Raw genomic sequence first — 21,033 nt, forward strand, 5'->3', positions numbered from 1 at the left:
GTCACACCTAACCTCCAAAAAAACATCTCGACCCAACCTCCCCATCCAACTACCACCCTATTTCCCTACTCCCTCTTGCCTGAAAGCTTCATGAAAAGCTAGTATATGGACGTCTATCCAATTTCCTTACATTACACTCCCTCCTTGACCCACGGCAATCTGGATTTCGCCCCCACCACTCCACTGAGACAGCAATTGTTAAGGTTACCAACGACCTACTTACAGCAAAATCCAAAGGCCACTTCTCTCTGCTTATCCTCCTTGATCTGTCCGCAGCCTTTGATACTGTCGACCACCCTATTTTGCCTCAAACCCTCCAGTCCTTCGGCAGTTGCGACACAGCTCTCTTGTGGTTCTCTTCCTTTCTGTCTAACCGTACCTTTTGTGTAGCCTTCTCTGGGGCATCCTCTGCCCTGTTACCTCTTTTTGTTGGGGTACTTCAAGGCTCTGTCCTCGGTCCCTTTCTATTTTCAATCTACATGTCATCATTAGGTTCCTTAATAAAGTCCCATGTGTTTCAATATCATTTGTATGCAGACAACACCAAAATCTACCTCTGCACCAGACCTATATCCTTCCTTGGTAACCCGTGTCACTAACGGTCTTTCTCATATCTCATCTTGGATGTCCTCTCACTATCTTAAGCTAAATCTCTCTAAAACTGGGCTCCTTATTTTTCCCCTTTCTTCCAAAATCTTCACCCCCATTTCTCTAACGGTTAACTCCATCATTACCCCTACCCCGTCCGCATGCCCGATGCCTTGGGGTCACACTTGACTCAGACCTTTCTTTCACTCCTCACATTCAGTCCATGGCTAAAGCCTGCCGCTTCCACCTTTAAAGCATCTCTAAAATTAGACATTTCCTTACACAAGACACAACTAAGATTTTAATCCACTCTCTCATCCTTTCCCTCCTCGACTACTGCAACTCCGTCCTCTCTGGGTTTCCTTAGCTGATGCCTAGCTCCTTTACAATCCATAATGAATGCCTCTGCCAGGCTCATCTTCCTTACATGTCACACTTAAGCTGCTGCACCTCTCTGCCAATCTCTTCACTGGCTTCCTCTTGTCTCCAGGATTAAACACAAAATCCTCATTCTGACACACAAAGCCCTCAACTGCACTGCTCCCACCCTACATTTCAGACCTTGTCTCCAGATACTCTCCCTCCCGTCCCCTTCGCTCTGCTCACAATCTCCTACTCTCCTCCTCTCTTGTTACTTCCTCACATTCCCATTTACAGGACTTCTCCAGACTGGCTCCCATCTTGTGGAACTCCCAGCCTCCCTCCACAAGACTCTCTCCTAGTATTAACAGCTTCAAGCGCTCCCTAAAGACTCTACTATTCAGGGATGCATACAACCTACACTAACCTTTCCTAACTCCATTGCTTTCCCCTTAGAATGTAAGTCTATGAGCCCAGCTGTTTGTAGACCGCCTTCATAAGGGCCAACTACAACAGTGCAACTCTCGGCAGGTCCCTCTATCCATTTCATCCCTATAAATGTTATCTTGTAGTGCTGCGGAATCTGTTGGCGCTCTACAAATACCTGATGATGATGATGATGATGATGATGAGAATACATAAAATGTTTTATTTACTTTTCAGCTCAATCAGAATGTTAATTCCTTCCAGCGCCGATTTGTGTCTGAGATTAGACGTTGTGAAGATATGGAGAAAACCTTTGGTAAGTGTGCTAGCTGGACTGAGAATTTCCTTCCCCCCCCCCCCCAGCTGCCATGCCACCCTAACAGCGCTGGGCTTTAACGCCATTAGGATAGCATGGAAAGTCCTACCTTATATGATATCCCTCAGCCTCCTCCTTTGAGGGAATGAAAAATCGGACTAGGGTGTGCCTAGCAGCGTAGGCAGTCCCCCATGATCCAATCCCAGCCATGAAATCACGGAATTGCATGATTTAATTTTTCCAGCAAGTATTTACATTGGAAAGGTTAAACACTTGATACCGGCATGAAGGGGTTAAATGAGGTTTATTGAAATAATTCCGTTTACCATAAATAATAAAGTAAAACTTTGCCAAAAAGTAAATAAATCTGATGTGAACAGAATGCAAGATCTATAGTCTCTTAGGTACAAAAAGTGTAAAACCAAGAGCAAATGCTCAATGTCACTTTCTTTTTTTTTTGGTGGTTACTGATTGTGTCTGGTTTGTCTATCCTAGGGTACCTAGAACAGGAGTTGCAAAAAGCTGGAGTGGAGATACCAGTCTCAAACATTTCTCCACCAGCTCCTATGCCCAAGGATGCCCTAAGGATTCAAGAGGAATCTGAACAACTTGCAAAAGAGCTGGGAGCAGTATCTGGAAGTCGACAAACTCTTAGACAAAACTTGAGAGAGCTTCGGGAATATGCCAATATCTTGAGAGAGAGCCAGAGATTCACAGGGCCACTTGTAAGTTATGGGAATTTTTGGGGACTTATAAAGGAGGAATGCCAGGACCAGTATAGACAGTCCTAGAAGATGGTATTTGACCCCCACCATTACTGTAGCATCTCCAAACCTCATAAACCTGCCCTGAATGTGCCAGATACCTTTTTACATGACTAGTGATTTGCAAAGAGAGATAACAACAGGTATTTAATAAATAAAGATGAGAATAGGTTTTAGAAGACAAGGTTTCCCCCGTCCCCCATCCATTTGATAATTAGCTTTGTGGTCAGCTTCTCAAACCCTCCATTGTTTATGGTCTAGAACCACTTCTGAATATATCAAAGTTCTGCTGGTGTTATTGTGAGGATTAATGGATTTTTTTTTCTTTTAAATGGTGCTAAAAGCCTGAATCAGAGGTCCCTTGGCTTGACAGGACTGAGAATGACCCCTTGCTGGATAATGCAGTAAGTCAAAGACAGGATCTTCGAATCAGGTGGGTGTCCTTGCTCTGCATATTCCATATTGTTGCACTGTTATATTATATAAACAATAAGGATCTGCAAGTGAACACGTGATTATACACTGTAGATCCTGTGAACAATGTAGTCACAGTGTATTATCTTAAAGAGACATTAACCCATTCTCTACTGGAAATTTCAGAGAAAAACTTGCCCAAAGTACCAGAGAATTTCTAGCATTTTTGCTATCAGTTTAAACAAAAATGGAGCCTTTGTTTTTTTTTTTTTTAATTTACCTATGAAAACTATATATATTTTTAAAGTAGACAACCCAAGTTATTGATCTAGGGCCATTAGTATGTTTGATGCCACTATTTGGCTGCCAAATACAATCATATTAAAAAAAAATGTTAACTTTTTTCACAAACTTTGGGTTTCTAAATGAAAATATTTACATAAAACTACTGCAGTCATAATAAAAATACACTGTGGCCCTCGTTTTACAACGGTTCAATTTGCACGGTTTCAGAATAACAACCTTTTTTTCCAGTCGTGTGACTGCTATTGAAAAGCATTGAGAAGCAGTGCATTTATTAAAATAGCCAGTTGGTTGAGATGTCCGCTTGTGTTGCAGCAAAGCCAAGCAAGCTGAAATTAATCAGTTTAACCAGACCTGAGCAATCGAGCAGATTTCAAAGGAACAAGATCTTCCTGTCTATAAATCAGTCCAGATTGGAATGCATAGAAAGAACTGTTTGCAGAAAATGCAAGTGAAGTCTGTGTTGTGTGATTATTTTATTAGGTTTCTAATGCTGTTTAGCATTTAAAGTATTCATTTCAAAGCTTTAAAAATAATGTATTAGGTGTTACTTATGTCAATTTTGAGAGAGGCCTGGAACCTATCTCCCTCACTTCCCATTGACTTACATTATAAACTGGGTTTCAATTTACAACGGTTTCGATTTACAACCATTCCTTCTGGAACCTAACCCCAGCATAAACTGAGGGCTACCTGTAGAAGCTTCTCTGGGTTCTCCTTTGTTTAGAAACAAAGGAGAACCCAGAGAAGCTTTGGCGTTGTTTTTTAGCAGTTAGAAGGCTGCTAATTGCAGCTTTGCGTCACACTTCTCAAATTCCCATCAGTGAAGGGGTTAATATTATAATGTTAATATTTGCTGTGTTTTACCCTCCCACATGATACCACCCCTTCTTTATGGCTCTTTTTTTTTATATATATATATTCGACAGTGTAGGGATCCCTCCCAACAGCTTTCTTCCCACCCCCTGGTCAACATCTTTGTTACTGGCAGACTGACTGCCAGTAACATTTTACAACTTCAGCAATGAGCTGCCCATCCATGTCCTTTCTTAACCTCCCACCAGCTCCACCGCATCATAGATACAGACAGTGACACTGTCAATGTCTGTATTGATAGGCGATCTGACTTTATAAAGTAAATGAGCACGATCAGCGCTTCCTTACCATATGAAGGCAGATGCCTTCTGCACCCAGCTGCAGACTTCGCTGTCAAAACTGACAGCAGGGACCGCAGCATTCGCAAAAGTGTTAGAAGTAGGCAAAGTACTGTGTGACAAAGTACATACCCACATTTGGTGCAAGGGGTTAAAATCTATTTTTTATAATATAAAATGTGTAGTTAAAAAAAAAAATCCACAACAAACAAAATTGTAATATAATTTCATTGTTTATCCCGCCTCCTCTTTTTCCTGTAATTCATCTCTAAAAATTAAAATTGTATTTCTGCAAGAATTTGAGTTTTATACTCCAGACTTCACAAGCCAGTAACTGGATGAGCACTGTAGTAGCTCATTTATATCTGTTTCTGATTGGCCTCAATCAATGCAAATGTTGTATGTTTACTTCTGCAACAAATCTTACTACAAGGAAAATACCTGTTGGTATAAACAAGTAAATAACTAATTAATCAAATTTAAATAACATATATCTAAGGTTCTTCCAAGGAGCAGTATATCTATAGATGAGGTTAAGCAAAATGAAATAGTCATTCAACTTAAAGGACCAGTAAATACAGTAGAAGTGTAAATATAAAAAGACTGTGCACATTTTGTTAATGGAAGTAAATTAGAGTGTTCTTTAAAATTGAATGATCTATTTGAATCATAAAAGTTTAATTCAGACTTGAGTGCCCCTTTAAAAAGTAAAATTAGTTCAGATTCATTAAGCAACTTTGTTCAAAATGGCATCTGTCACTAAGATGTAAAAAATGATGCATTTGATGGATTGAGCAACAGTATATTGTGCAAAACTGTTCTTAGAACAGATTAGAAGAACTGAAACTCTTTTTTTACAATGAACACAATACATATTCCAGTTATTTCATTGAAGAAATACATTTCTGTGCTAAAACAGAGCATATACAATTTTTTTCAGGCAACAGGGAAATAAACCAACATGTGATTTTGGTGTATAATCTAAATGGACCTGCTTTTCATCCGATTCCAATACTATCGGCTCCATGTACTAACCGGCAGGCAGACAGCTCAACTCGCGAAGCTGTCAGCCCACCCTTCGCTACACACGGGCAGCAGATCTTGCCTGTATGTATCATTACACACTCATCGGAGTGTGTAATGCCCGCCCCTTCATTAGAGGAAAATATTCCTGCATTTGTTTGTAAAACATAGCCACATGGATGTCTACCATAGTATAAAATCACTTCTTTCAAAATTAGCAAAGCCATAGCATGCTCTTAAACTATGGTATTCAGAATCGGGCATCAAGAACAATACATGAATGCATGACAATGCATTATTTCATACAATGCATGAAATAAAGGCCTGTGCTGTTTAAAATCATGTGAATTGTCTGACGGCTTGAGGAAGTGCGTTCCAGAGGGTTGGTGCCGCACAAGAGAAGTCCTGTAGTCTAGCATGAGAGGAGGTGATGGTAGAGGACGCAAGGTGCAGGTCATTGTTGGATCTTAGGGGGCGGGCTGGAGTATATTTGCTGATGAGTGAGGACAGGTAGGGTGGGGCAGCATTGGTTAGGGCTTTGTAGGTCAGGGTGATAATTTTGAATTCTGCTGTGAATGGGAAGCAAGTGAAGGGACTCACAGAAAGGTGCAGCAGAAACGGAGCCTCGAGAGAGGTGGATTAGCCTGGCAGATGCATTTAGGATGGATTAATGGGGAGAGAGGCGGGAATAAATCTTGTTCTTTTGCATCAGGAAATGAGATGTCTCTTTAGTGGAACTCTTTTATTATATGCAATTTAACATTATGGCAGACGCCATTATATGTATAATTTACTGATTGAACTTTGCCTTTTCTGTAATTTGCTGTTAAAACCAGAAGATCAAAGGTTAAAAAAATTAAAGGGACAGTTTACAGTAAAATGGTTTTTACCTTAATGTATTTCAAATTACTTGTAATACCAGCTGCACTGCTGCAGAGTATAAAATGTATGATAAATTGCATTTTCAGGTTTATTTGTGGATATTAAATTGCTACAAAACCACAGCCTATTAAAATGGGTTGAGCTTGCAGGTAAAATGAGATCTCATGTTATCACTTTGTGTACACACACATGCTTCCTTATCTTATATCTGTAAATCAAACCCCAATACTTAGAGAGAACAATCGAAAATTATAATTTTATTAGTTATCTCTTCAACCCCCCCCCCCAGGAGAAAATAATTTCTTCTGCTGGGTGTGTTTACATATCCTGTCAATAACTTGGAATTAAGCCCAAAGCTTTCAGTATAGGTGGGGATATTACAGGCTAAATCAACTATTTAAAATTCCGAAATAAGGGCAAATGAGCTACTTGTAAACAATTCAAAACAATCCAGCAGGTAAAAAAGATCATTTGGAACAAATTAAAGGGGAGAAAATGTTTGGGTAAACTGTCCTTTTAAAGTAAATAATCTGTCAGCACCCATTTCCCCTCTTTAACAAAAAAAAAAGACACCATTGATGTCCCTAGTTTTGCTTTTATTTGGTTTCAAAATGGGAATTGTAAAGAGATTTATTTATTGACAAAGTACTAAGTCAGCAGACCTGAAATATCAATTCTGATTAGCATAGGTAAAGCACAGCATTTTGAATAAAGCATAGAGTGAGGGACATTCAGTTCAGTTTGTGTTATGCATATTAAGAGTACTGTTTAAAATAAGTTTATTTTTTTCCCTTTAAGCTAAAGGGACATTCTAGAGAAAAAATCACATGCTCTAATTCTATGACCTAGTTCACAAGTGGAGCGCAAAATTTTTAGCGCTATGGTGCATTAACATCGCTCGTGTAATTCATAGTGCTTCCTTTAGTCTAAAGCAGTGTTTCTCAACCATGGTCCTCAAGTACCCCCAACAGGCCAGATTTTCATTATAGCTGAACCAGTTCACAGGTGAAGTAATCAGCTGATCGGTAACACCATGGTTTCTAACCTGCTCTCACCCATAAGCTGATTATTTCACCTGTGCAGTGGCTCAGCTATAATTAAAACCTGGCCTGTTGGGGGGAATTGAGGACCACGGTTGAGAAACAATGGTCTAAAGCACTGGTTTTCAAACCTGTCTTCAGGGCTCCCTAACAGGACAGATTTTGAGGGTATCTGAACTAGAGGAGAAATAATCAGCTGATTAGTAAACATGGTTATTAACCTGCTATCATCCAAGGTAATCCTGAAAATCCTTCCTGCTAGGGAGGCCTGAGGACAGGGTTGAAAACCAGAGATCCAAAGTAACTTTTTATTGCTCAAGCAATAGCCTGGTGCCTGTGAATGTTTGCATGCCAGATAGCTCAGGTTTGATAAATCCCTCACATAATAGACTTCTATGGGGACGCTCAGTAAAATTCATGTCCAATAATGCTTGAGTGGTAAACAGATGGAGAGCAAGACAAAATATTGGTTTAGTTATGTGCTATATTATTTTAGTGAGACTTAAGCATAAAATACTTAAAGTGACACTGAACCCAAATTTTTTTATTTCGTGATTTAGATAGAGCATGCAATTTTAAGCAACTTTCTATATTACTCCTATTATCAATGTTTCTTCGTTCTCTTGCTACCTTTATTTGAAAAAGGCATCCAAGCCTTTTTTTTTTTGTTCAGGAAACTGGACAGCACTTTATTGATGCATGAATTTATCCACCAATCAGCAAAAACAACCCAGGTTGTTCACCAAAATGGGCCGGCATCTAAACTTACATTCTTGCATTTCAAATAAAGATACCAAGAGAATGAAGAAAATTTGATAATAGGAGTAAATTAGAAATTTGCTTAAAATTTAATGCTCTATCTGAATCACGAAAGAAAAAACATTTGAGTTCAGTGTCCCTTTAATATATATGCACACACGCACGCATATATAATATATATATAACTGGTCTTCCGAAACATCACGCTTTAAAGATTAAATCTTTTTTTAAAAGACCAGTGAGTGCCTTCTTCTATTCCTATATTTTAACTGTTGGCACCCTGGCAGCTGAAAAAAAATATATATATATATATATATATATATATATATATATATATATATATATATATATATATATATATATATTCTTTGACACCTTCCCAGTCCCAGCCCTTGTCATATACCAAATTCCTTTAATTCTACCATAAAACATTGTTTCTCATTAATAAACCTTTGTTTACTAAGTATTAAAGGGATAGTCTAGTGAAAATTAAACTTTCATGATTCAGATAGAGCATGCAATTTTAAGCAACTTTCTAATTTACTCCTATTATCATTTTCTTCTTCGTTCTTTTGGTATCTTTATTTGAAAAAGCAAGAATTTAAGATTAGGAGCCGGCCCATTTTTGGTTCAGTACCTGGGTAGTGATTGCTGATTGGTGGCTAAATTTAGAGCACTAGATTGCAGCACTATTCCCTACCATGTAGTGTTTCAGATGCCTGCCAATACAGAATAACATTGGAGCAAGCAAATTTGATAATAGAAGTAAACTTTAAAAAAAAAAAAAACAAGCCAATGTGCTGTATCTATTAAGCATAGTGGTGTGTATACAGTATTTATATGTATGTGTGTGTGTATATATATATATATATATATATATATATATATATATATATATATATATATATATATATTAGAGCTGCAACTAACTATTATTTTCATAATCGATTAATCGACCGATTTTTTTTTTTTTTTTTTTTTTTTTTTTTTTTTTTTTTTTTTTTTTTACTAATCGGATAAAAAAGAATCAATAATTGTTTCCTATATTTTAAATAAAATCCACATACTGAGTGTTACAAATATAAACTTCAGGCTAAAACTTTACATTAACACAACTGTTTGTCCAATTTTTAAGCAGCAGAGCACAGTTTTTTTAATTACCATAAGCAAAACAAAACCACAAACTGAAAAGAGGTAGAACTAGAAAGAGATAGACGATCACTGTTTGTCACATTCTGTTATTCACTCTTTCAGAAACTTTGCATTTAAATGCAAAAATCTCAACATGTCCACATGCTTCTTGCTAAGGCTGGTTCTCTGATTGCAGCTATATTTCCTGCAGTAGAGAAGAGGCACTCAGATGGTGTTGAGGTGCTTGAGATGCATAAGTAGGGTTTTGCAAATTTTACTAAAGTGGGATATTTATCTTTGTTAGCTCTTCACCTATGCAAAGTGTTTTCCACCTTGGCAAGGGGCCTCTCAATAAAGTAACCCTTGACTTCATTCTAACATAAAAAAAAAATATTGTGTCCGCTCTAAAAACAGATATATACTTATAAAGGTTGAATCTGGTACATATTATCACAATTTATTAAATATATAAAAAAAACAATAAAAAACAAATCCAAAAGCGCTAAGGACTATATATCAATAACAGGACAAAGTCTTACACATTTATTTATACAGTACATATAATCAGCAATAGCAAGCATCCGCTAATTGTGCAAACAGATAATAGTGCACATCAATTTAAATAATTCCCATCAATCTAGGGCTAGGTGTAAATAACAAGCTCGGTACTATATCATGAAAAGCATAGTTCCAAATCGCCTGATTTAATATAACAATACAAATGATGACTATTATATCTGGGTTGCACATAAGCCAGGGGTAGTTGTAAACTATATATAACCATAAAAACACATAACCATAAAAAAATTACATAACCATAAAACACAATACCATGTGCAGGAGCTCATTAGAGTGAAGCAGATGATGTCATGCACAGACCAACTAATTGCAAACCAACTAATTGATTATGAGATTCGTTGACAACTATTTTCATAATCAATTATGACGATTAGTTGTTGCAGCTCTAAGATATATATATACACTGCTCAAAAAAATAAAGGGAACACTTAAACAACACAATGTATCTCCAAGTCAATCACACTTCTGTGAAATCAAACTGTCCACTTAGGAAGCAACACTGAGTGACAATCAATTTCACATGCTGTTGTGCAAATGGGATAGACAACAGGTGGAAATTATAGGCAATTAGCAAGACACCCCCAATAAAGGAGTGGTTCTGCAGGTGGTGACCACAGACCACTTCTCAGTTCCTATGCTTTCTGGCTGATGTTATGGTCACTTTTGAATGCTGGTGGTGCTTGCACTCTAGTGGTAGCATGAGACGGAGTCTACAACCCACACAAGTGGCTCAGGTAGTGCAGCTCATCCAGGATGGCACATCAGTGCGAGCTGTGGCAAGAAGGATTGCTGTGTCTGTCAGCGTAGTGTCCAGAGCATGGAGGCACTACCAGGAGACAGGTAAAAAGGTGAAGATAGAAGGATAACTCCTCAAAAATGCAGTCAAAATATTTTAATAGATACAGGTTCAGACAAGTAAAAAATCACAACGTTTCGGGGTCAATACCCCTTAGTCATGTGATACAGCATAACCTTAACACACCTGTTTAAATAGGCTAACAAATTAACCCTAAATGCACTTTGCAATTTTACTTTAACATAATCATGTGTAAATACTGACCCCTGCAGGCCAGGTGTGAAAATGGCATGTAAATTTAAAAACAATTAATCAGGAAGCCTCCAGTCACAATTTCTTAAAGAAAAAATGCAAAGTAAATACAAAATAATTGTTATGTGTGGTCACCCAAATGGATACATATAAAAATATGTTACATTACTCAAGTGCATATATACAAAAGTGCATATATACAAAAAATTCATGTATACAGAAACAAATTTTATGTTATTAAACAATAGATTGCATACCAAGCTGCCCCAAATGTTGCTAAATTGGTAAATGAATGATATTTCAGTGTTTTTAACTATACAGAGGGTAGTTACATAATGAAAGGACAGTCATGTCTTACTAAGAGCTAGAGAAAAAAAAAACCTAGAGTGAAAACTCATAGCCTAATATCTCTTAAACACCTAATTAAAGGAATAACTTAATAAAACACAGACCAGTCAATCTCCCTATTCATACCCTTCGGCTCCAGGGTATCTAATTTGAATATCCAAAAGGATTCACGTTGTTTTAATAGACGTGTTCTATTGCCACCACGTCGTGGGATCTTAATGTGATCGATAACCTGGAACCGAAGCTGACTGACTTGATGGCCAGCTGACAAAAAATGATGTGCTACTGGGGCAGTATACACCTTGCACCTGATGTTACTCTTGTGCTCAGTGATACGGTCGCCCACCCGTCTGGTGGACTCACCCACATAGGCACGCCCACACGGACATTTAATCAAATAAATGACAAAGCTCGTATTGCAAGTGTAATAGTCCTTGTACTTAAATTTATATCCTGTCTGTGGGTGCACAAAGTAGGGACTCTTAATGACTGACCCACAGTTTACACACCCCAAACAGGGAAAACAACCCAAGTTCTTTTTGGTGATATATCCCTGCTGAGGAGCCCTGCCAGCACCCAAATCCGCCTTTACCAAAGTATCTCTCAAGCTTTTATTACGCTTATAGGCTGGTAATGGGTATTGGCAGAACTCCTCAACATTGGGGATGCAATCTTGTAAAATACTCCAATGTTTGCGTACAATACGGGCAATGTCATTACTTTGTCTGCAGAAATTGGAAACAAAAACCATTCTTTTCCCTTTATCTTGTGAGGATTTTGGTTTAAATAATGTTTCTCTGTCTAGAGCAGACACATTTTGTATGGTCTCTTGAATCAAAGAGGGTGGATACCCCCTCTGGATGAATTTTTGGCCCATCTCAGCAAGTCTGATTTGTGATATATTGGAGTCATCAACAATCCTTTTAACTCTGAGCATCTGACTGCGAGGCAGAGAGTGCACAAGAGGTAAAGGATGAGCACTTTCATAGTGAAGTAAACTGTTCCTATCAGTGGCTTTCCTGAATAAATCAGTCTTAAAGCCTAGGCCACATTTGGTAACAGTTACATCCAAGAAATCAATTTTGTGTTCGCTCCATACCAGTGTAAATTTAATATTGTTGGTAGCCTGATTTAAATCCGCCACAAAGGACTCCAGAGCCCCAACGTCGCCCAGCCAAATACCAAAAATATCGTCGATGTAGCGCCACCAAGTGGCGCCACACCGGCGAAATCCAGGATGTTCAAAAACAAACCTCTCTTCAAATAAATTCATAAAGATATTGGCATAATTAGGGGCGACGTTGGAGCCCATGGCAGTACCCTGCAGTTGCATATAAAACTGGTCCTCAAAAAGGAAATAATTGTTATACAAAATTATTTCCAATAGTTGTAAAATGAAGCAAACCTCAAAAGCAGAGTATAGCCCACAGGTTGACAGTGCACTATTCACAGCACCGATGCCACTAGCATGTGTGATGGATGTATACAGGCTAGTGACATCAAGGCTAAACAAAATCAATTTATCAGTGCCCAATTCCAGATTGTGTATTTTTGCAAGGAAATCATTAGTGTCCTTAATGAAAGGACACTAATGATTTCCTTGCAAAAATACACAATCTGGAATTGGGCACTGATAAATTGATTTTGTTTAGCCTTGATGTCACTAGCCTGTATACATCCATCACACATGCTAGTGGCATCGGTGCTGTGAATAGTGCACTGTCAACCTGTGGGCTATACTCTGCTTTTGAGGTTTGCTTCATTTTACAACTATTGGAAATAATTTTGTATAACAATTATTTCCTTTTTGAGGACCAGTTTTATATGCAACTGCAGGGTACTGCCATGGGCTCCAACGTCGCCCCTAATTATGCCAATATCTTTATGAATTTATTTGAAGAGAGGTTTGTTTTTGAACATCCTGAATTTCGCCGGTGTGGCGCCACTTGGTGGCGCTACATCGACGATATTTTTGGTATTTGGCTGGGCGACGTTGGGGCTCTGGAGTCCTTTGTGGCGGATTTAAATCAGGCTACCAACAATATTAAATTTACACTGGTATGGAGCGAACACAAAATTGATTTCTTGGATGTAACTGTTACCAAATGTGGCCTAGGCTTTAAGACTGATTTATTCAGGAAAGCCACTGATAGGAACAGTTTACTTCACTATGAAAGTGCTCATCCTTTACCTCTTGTGCACTCTCTGCCTCGCATTCAGATGCTCAGAGTTAAAAGGATTGTTGATGACTCCAATATATCACAAATCAGACTTGCTGAGATGGGCCAAAAATTCATCCAGAGGGGGTATCCACCCTCTTTGATTCAAGAGACCATACAAAATGTGTCTGCTCTAGACAGAGAAACATTATTTAAACCAAAATCCTCACAAGATAAAGGGAAAAGAATGGTTTTTGTTTCCAATTTCTGCAGACAAAGTAATGACATTGCCCGTATTGTACGCAAACATTGGAGTATTTTACAAGATTGCATCCCCAATGTTGAGGAGTTCTGCCAATACCCATTACCAGCCTATAAGCGTAATAAAAGCTTGAGAGATACTTTGGTAAAGGCGGATTTGGGTGCTGGCAGGGCTCCTCAGCAGGGATATATCACCAAAAAGAACTTGGGTTGTTTTCCCTGTTTGGGGTGTGTAAACTGTGGGTCAGTCATTAAGAGTCCCTACTTTGTGCACCCACAGACAGGATATAAATTTAAGTACAAGGACTATTACACTTGCAATACGAGCTTTGTCATTTATTTGATTAAATGTCTGTGTGGGCGTGCCTATGTGGGTGAGTCCACCAGACGGGTGGGCGACCGTATCACTGAGCACAAGAGTAACATCAGGTGCAAGGTGTATACTGCCCCAGTAGCACATCATTTTTTGTCAGCTGGCCATCAAGTCAGTCAGCTTCGGTTCCAGGTTATCGATCACATTAAGTTCCCACGACGTGGTGGCAATAGAACACGTCTATTAAAACAACGTGAATCCTTTTGGATATTCAAATTAGATACCCTGGAGCCGAAGGGTATGAATAGGGAGATTGACTGGTCTGTGTTTTATTAAGTTATTCCTTTAATTAGGTGTTTAAGAGATATTAGGCTATGAGTTTTCACTCTAGGTTTTTTTTTTCTCTAGCTCTTAGTAAGACATGACTGTCCTTTCATTATGTAACTACCCTCTGTATAGTTAAAAACACTGAAATATCATTCATTTACCAATTTAGCAACATTTGGGGCAGCTTGGTATGCAATCTATTGTTTAATAACATAAAATTTGTTTCTGTATACATGAATTTTTTGTATATATGCACTTTTGTATATATGCACTTGAGTAATGTAACATATTTTTATATGTATCCATTTGGGTGACCACACATAACAATTATTTTGTATTTACTTTGCATTTTTTCTTTAAGAAATTGTGACTGGAGGCTTCCTGATTAATTGTTTTTAAATTTACATGCCATTTTCACACCTGGCCTGCAGGGGTCAGTATTTACACATGATTATGTTAAAGTAAAATTGCAAAGTGCATTTAGGGTTAATTTGTTAGCCTATTTAAACAGGTGTGTTAAGGTTATGCTGTATCACATGACTAAGGGGTATTGACCCCGAAACGTTGTGATTTTTTACTTGTCTGAACCTGTATCTATTAAAATATTTTGACTGCATTTTTGAGGAGTTATCCTTCTATCTTCACCTTTTTACCATTACGTTGGAGTGTGGCAGTCACTTCATAAGGATTACCCTCACCTCTTTGAGGATTTTTGCTGTATGCTGGACTCTATTTCAAATTGACTACCAGGAGACAGGCCAGTACATCAGGAGACGTGGAGGAGGCCGTTGGAGGGCAACAACCCAGCAGCAGGACCGCTACCTCCGCCTTTGTGCAAGGAGGAACAGGAGGAGCACTGCCAGAGCCCTGCAAAATGACCTCCAGCAGGCCACAAATGTGCATGTGTCTGCTCAAACGGTCAGAAACAGACTCCATGAGGGTGGTATGAGGACCCAACGTCAACAGGTGGGGGTTGTGCTTACAGTCCAACACCGTGCAGGACGTTTGACATTTGCCAGAGAACACCAAGATTGGCAAATTCGCCACTGGCGCCCTGTGCTCTTCACAGATGAAAGCAGGGGCACACTGAGCACATTTGACCGACGTGACAGTCTGGAGACGCCGTGGAGAACGTTCTGCTGCCTGCAACATCCTCCAGCATGGCCAGTTTGGCAGTGGGTCAGTAATGGTGTGGGTGGCATTTCTTTGAGGGGCCGAACAGCCCTCCATGTGCTCGCCAGAGGTAGCCTGACTGCCATTAGGTATCAAGATGAGATCCTCAGACCCCTTGTGAGACCATATGCTGGTGCGGTTGGCCCTGGGTTCCTCCTAATGCAAGACAATGCTAGACCTCATGTGGCTGGAGTGTGTCAGCAGTTCCTGCAAGATGAAGGCATTGATGCTATGGACTGGCCCTCCCGTTCCCCAGACCTGAATCCAATTGAGCACATCTGGGACATCATGTCTCGCTCCATCCACCAACTTCACTTTGCACCACAGACTGTCCAGGAGTTGGTGGATGCTTTAGTCCAGGTCTGGGAGGAGATCCCTCAGGAGACCATCCGCCACCTCATCAGGAGCATGCACAGGCGTTGTAGGGAGGTCATACAGGCACGTGGAGGCCACACACACTACTGAGCCTCATTTTGACTTGTTTTAAGGACATTACATCAAAGTTGGATCTGCCTGTAGTGTGTTTTTCCACTTTAATTTTGAGTGTGACTCCAAATCCAGACCTCCATGGGTTGAAAATTTTGATTTCCATTTTTTAATTTTTGTGTGATTTTGTTGTCAGCACATTCAACTATGTAAAGAACAAAGTATTTAATTAGAATATTTTATTCATTCAGATCTAGGATGTGTTATTTTAGTGTTCCCTTTATTTTTTTGAGCAGTGTGTGTGTATAATATATATATATATATATATATATATATATATATATATACACACTCAGACAGTCATATGAACACATAAATACATATATAAGTGCATTGGAGCCCTTTGCAGATGAAAACATGAAAAAGCATATTTAATCAATATTAATATTCAATAAAGTGTTATGCTGTGTATTTACTGTAAATATTTCACATTCTAATACCTACACATAGCAGAATATGTTCTATAAATTCATATATATATATATATATATATATATATATATATATATATATATATATATATAATTTTTTTTTTTTTTTTTTTTTTTTTTAATTTATTATTATAATGTGTCTCCTTTTTAGTTTTATAGCAGGTGTTATTCATCCATGGCGCATGAACTCTTTTGAGCGTCTACTGTGGCGTGCTTGTCGTGGATACTTGATAGTCAACTTTGTGGAGATGTCAGAGCCAATGGAAGACTTGGTGACAGTAAGAGTTAACTATATAACTCCTTTGCAATGTGTCTGGTCCTTGTGTGGAACAAATTGAATCAATACCTAAATGAGAACTTGTCTGGGGGGGGTGGGATGTGAATCACTAGATAGACTTAAGGATCGTTCCTCTTTCACATAATATTACATAAAAAATTTGTGAGAGGAACAAGGCATCTGATTCTCTTGGCACGCACTACTTTTTTAACACTTTAATATTTATTTTTACTGTATGAGGAAAAACATGGTTAAAGATCCCTTTCTTTATCAAAATAATAATAAATTTAGAAGGTGTTGTGTTTGCACCAGGAAGAGCACCAGATACCTATTAGCACTGAAAAAAGTGGACACTGGAATACTGGGAAATAAAATCACTTTTTATTTACAACTTCTACTAAAAGGAAGCAATGATTTTACATAAGCAGCAATTAGTCACTCAAAGCTAAGTATTGCCTTAACTGTTAAGGAAACATACTCGGGTAGGTAGGTAGATCAGTCATCACACACAGGTCAGGTGGCAAACACTGTGGAAGATATTTCAGCACAGTCTCATCTCAACGTGACCACCTGCCTCTGCTTCAATTATGTGTTCAGGTTTTAGTCTGCTATGCTGCTTAGAAGCAACTCTGCTTACCGTTCTTTCAGGTTACTCCAATTTGTTTGTTTGTCTGTGTCAAAATCCCTGTTCAGGTGTTCCAGTTTAATGTGCGGACAGTTTTAATCAATCGGTGCTTACAAATCCATCTAGTAGGCTTCTTGCAAACCAATTTATCATCATATAGCTTTAGTTTTGAGGAACTGTAAATATCATATTCTTTTAACAAGCAATGATGTAGCTGCCCCCTGCACATTGTATAACAACTTATACTAAACAAACAGGTATTAGTTATGATAAAGATTAGCTCTCATGCTGCCGTTGTATTCAAACGTATTGCACTAAATATCTTTTAAGGTTGAAGCTCTCACAGCAAAAAGTTAAACAAGCCTTAGTTTCCTCCCATAGCTTGCTTGGGAAGATGACAACTGATATTTAAAACCTTCCCCGCATTGAGAGAAATCATGTAAAAAAAAAATGGATTTTTTTAGACCTTGTATTGTAATGTAGGAGTTTCTGGTTTACATAAAGAACACTTTAAGGGCCTCACCGTACCGACGAGGCTTTTTAGAATATCTCGCCTGAGTGGGGAGGTTTTTGAATATTAGGCCCTTGGAGAGGTATATAACAAACATGTATATAAATAGGCTTTAAATAGTCATTGCCAGATCTAGAGAGATTTGCTTCCGGCCAGCATTCCCATATGAATAACATACAAGTGTAGTAGAAATCAAGTGTGTTGGAATTGCTCCTGACATATAGCCCTTATGTTTTTTTATTTTTATCTCTAAAGTGTTTCTTCATATTTATTCTACATTAATCGTGATAATGTTATCAACTTGGATTAAATTTGTATTTCATTTTATTATTCACAGGGTGAAAGTGTCACTCAAATTATCTTTCTCATTTCCTATTGGGGAGAAAGAATTGGAGAGAAGATCAAAAAGATTGCTAACTGGTGAGTATGTATTAAGGGCACAATAATAAAATATTATTATTATTTTTAATCTGAATAAACAAGCCATAAATAGTGTTATAAAGCATTAAACAAACTGGGATGCAAAACATGTTATAAATAAATACACCAAAACCTATGTTGTGATATACCAACTGTAACACTTAAAACTCGGCTCATTGTAATATGATGTATATGTCTTTTGTACATAGCTATTTAAATTTATCAATGAGATGTTTTCTAACTGACTTTTTGCACATGAAATTTCAAACCTGGTGTGTATGTGTGTGTGTGTGTATATATATATATATATATATACACCATAACTATGCAAGTAGTCAAAACCATTGCATAAGTGTGCAGGTTAGAAATAGCAGTAAAATAAGATTCTTATGGGTCCCCTGTCTGGCTGAGCTTTATCAAACCTCTAATGGATCATTTCTCAAGTACTTTAAATAATTTATACATCAACTTCAATCAGTATATTTGATTTAAAGAATGTTTGTTGTTTAAAAAGAAAGATAATCCCTTTATTACCCATTCCCCAGTGTTGCATAACCAACACAGTTATAATACATGTTTTACCTCTGTAATTACCTTGTATCTAAGCTTCTGCAGACTGCCCCCTTATTTCAGTTCTTTTGACAGACTTGCATTTTAGCCAATCAGTGCTCAGTTCTAGGTCACTTCACGTGCATGAGCTCAATGTTATCTATATGAGACACATGAACTAATGCCCTCTAGTGGTCAAAATGCATTCAGATTAGAGGCAGTCTTCAAGGTCTAAGAAATTAGCATATTAACCTCCTAGGTTTAGCTTTCAACTAAGAATACCAAAAGAACAAAGCAAAATTAATTATAAAAGTAAATTGGGAAGTTGTTTAAAATTACATGCCCTATTTAAATCATTAAAGTTTTTTTTGGGCTTGACTGTCCCTTTAATACTTTTGAAAATTTCCTTCATACTTGGGGCCTGGTCAAATTAAACTCTCGACTCAGACACAATGAGCTAAAATGATCCTCCTGCACTGCAAGATCCCTAGTGAAATTCTAAAAAGCCAGACTATGCTTTCACAGTTCCTGTGTAACTTTAACAAATTAGGCTCATACTTTGTATCTTTATGTGTATCTTTTACAAATTACATTGCACTTTGTATTTCTTCTGTGGGCCCAGTAAGCAAAGTTTGGAAATAAATCATAGTGTAGACTTCACAGGTGCTGAATTCTATAAAAGGTGGAACCTGGAAGTCCCAGAGAGATAAGAAACCTTCCATAGAATGAAATGACTCTTTTGGATACAGAATTTCACAGGCGAGAGAGAAGTTAACAGGAGAACACACAGGGATGATATAAAGCCTCAGTTTGCAGCAAATACAAATTAAACTGAAATGTTTTCACTACAATTTAATTTACTTTTGTCTATAATTTATTATATATTACTTTTCTGTCAGTTAAATAAGTGGGAATTCCCCCATTCAACCCAAGGAACTCCCCTGTCCCTCCCACTTTCTGAAGCCCTGTTTTATTTTACAATAAAGAAAATACAAAATGCAAGGTAAATTGTAAAACATACACAGAAATATACAAAGTATTATTCTAATTTGTTAAAGGGATATGAAACGCAAAATATTTTTTTTCATGATTGATAGAGCATGCAATATAAACACCTTTCTAAATTACTTCTATTATCAATTTTTCTTCATTCTCTTTGTGTCTTTTGTTGAAAAGCAGAGATGTATGTTTAGGAGACAGTCCATTTCTGGAGCACTATATGGCAGCAGTTTTGCAAGAATGTTATCCATGTGCAAGAGCACTAGATGGCAGCACTATTCCCTGCCATGTTGTGCTCTAGACACCTGCCAAGGTATCTATTCAACACAGAATATTATGGGAACAAAGCAAATTTGATAATAGAAGTCAATTGGAAAAATTGGAAACTTTTTCTGAATCACAAAAGAAAATGTTTGGGTTTCCTATCCCTTTTAAAGTAACAAATAAACTTTCAAAACATAATCAGGATGTGTAAAATCAGTGCCAAATCTAAATGTATTAAAATATAAATTAGTGCAAAGCTTAAATCTCTAATAATACTGAAATGTCCCAATCTGAAGTGTAAAGTAGTATAAAATACAAATCACAAAGTATAAGTGTAACAAAACTCTCATATCATGCAGTGCTATATTGCTAGAATCTTGATAGAGATCTCACAGTGATGGAGGGTTCCATCCTCTTTCTTTTAGCATTCAGTGAGTTCAGCCCTATTAAAGTCACTACAATTTCTCTCCAAGCAGAGAATCTTTTATCATCAGGCCCTTGAAGAGAATACATTTTTGAACGTTTTTTGTATATAGTCATGCACATTACCTAAGAAGAACAGGGCCAACTTCCCATCCTGCACATTTCTCTACCATCCAGTGCTTATTTATAGAAAGAAGGATACATTTATTATCATCAAACATGACTATAAACAAGCTAAATGTAAATCACAGGCAGACTAATATGTGTGTATGAGCCTTCATATAATGATACATATGTGTGTATGAGCCTTCATATAATAATACTTGAGTAAGAAGACCTTTATTATAGCGGGAGAGGTAATAAGCATTGTAGTATTGAGAAGGGGCAGTTTCCTGGAAATGCTTAGGACTCTGTGAATACACTGTCTGAGAGGGAAATACAAATCAGGTATTATTGTAGCCGTAGTTAACTTTACTAAGTGGTTGAAGCAGAGCTACTGTTAGTCCAAGTGATTTTTTTTTTTTTAAATAATAAGTCTACAGTACAGTAAGATAGGGGGTATATAAAAGACAAGGTCTTGTCATACAAGGAGAAAAGGGATGACGATGGCACTACTGGAATTGTTGCCCTAATAATTATAATCAGTCCCACATAGTAGGGGGAACCATAATCAATAACTC

At 37.6% G+C, this 21,033-nt stretch overlaps 1 protein-coding gene across 4 annotated transcripts in view; it reads left to right on the forward strand.

Moving 5' to 3' along the window:
• TCIRG1 (T cell immune regulator 1, ATPase H+ transporting V0 subunit a3) overlaps window positions 1-21,033 on the forward strand; it is a 165,708-nt gene that overhangs the window by 124,746 nt on the left and 19,929 nt on the right. For all 4 annotated transcript variants that reach the window (XM_053692360.1, XM_053692357.1, XM_053692358.1 and 1 more), the window contains exons 3-7: window positions 1,612-1,690; window positions 2,186-2,415; window positions 2,799-2,887; window positions 16,437-16,563; window positions 18,036-18,118. In XM_053692360.1, the coding sequence (XP_053548335.1) occupies window positions 1,612-1,690; window positions 2,186-2,415; window positions 2,799-2,887; window positions 16,437-16,563; window positions 18,036-18,118 (608 nt within the window). The remainder of the gene's footprint in view (window positions 1-1,611; window positions 1,691-2,185; window positions 2,416-2,798; window positions 2,888-16,436; window positions 16,564-18,035; window positions 18,119-21,033) is intronic.

This window comes from Bombina bombina, chromosome 9 (assembly GCF_027579735.1).
Source record: "Bombina bombina isolate aBomBom1 chromosome 9, aBomBom1.pri, whole genome shotgun sequence".
NCBI lineage: Eukaryota > Metazoa > Chordata > Amphibia > Anura > Bombinatoridae > Bombina > Bombina bombina.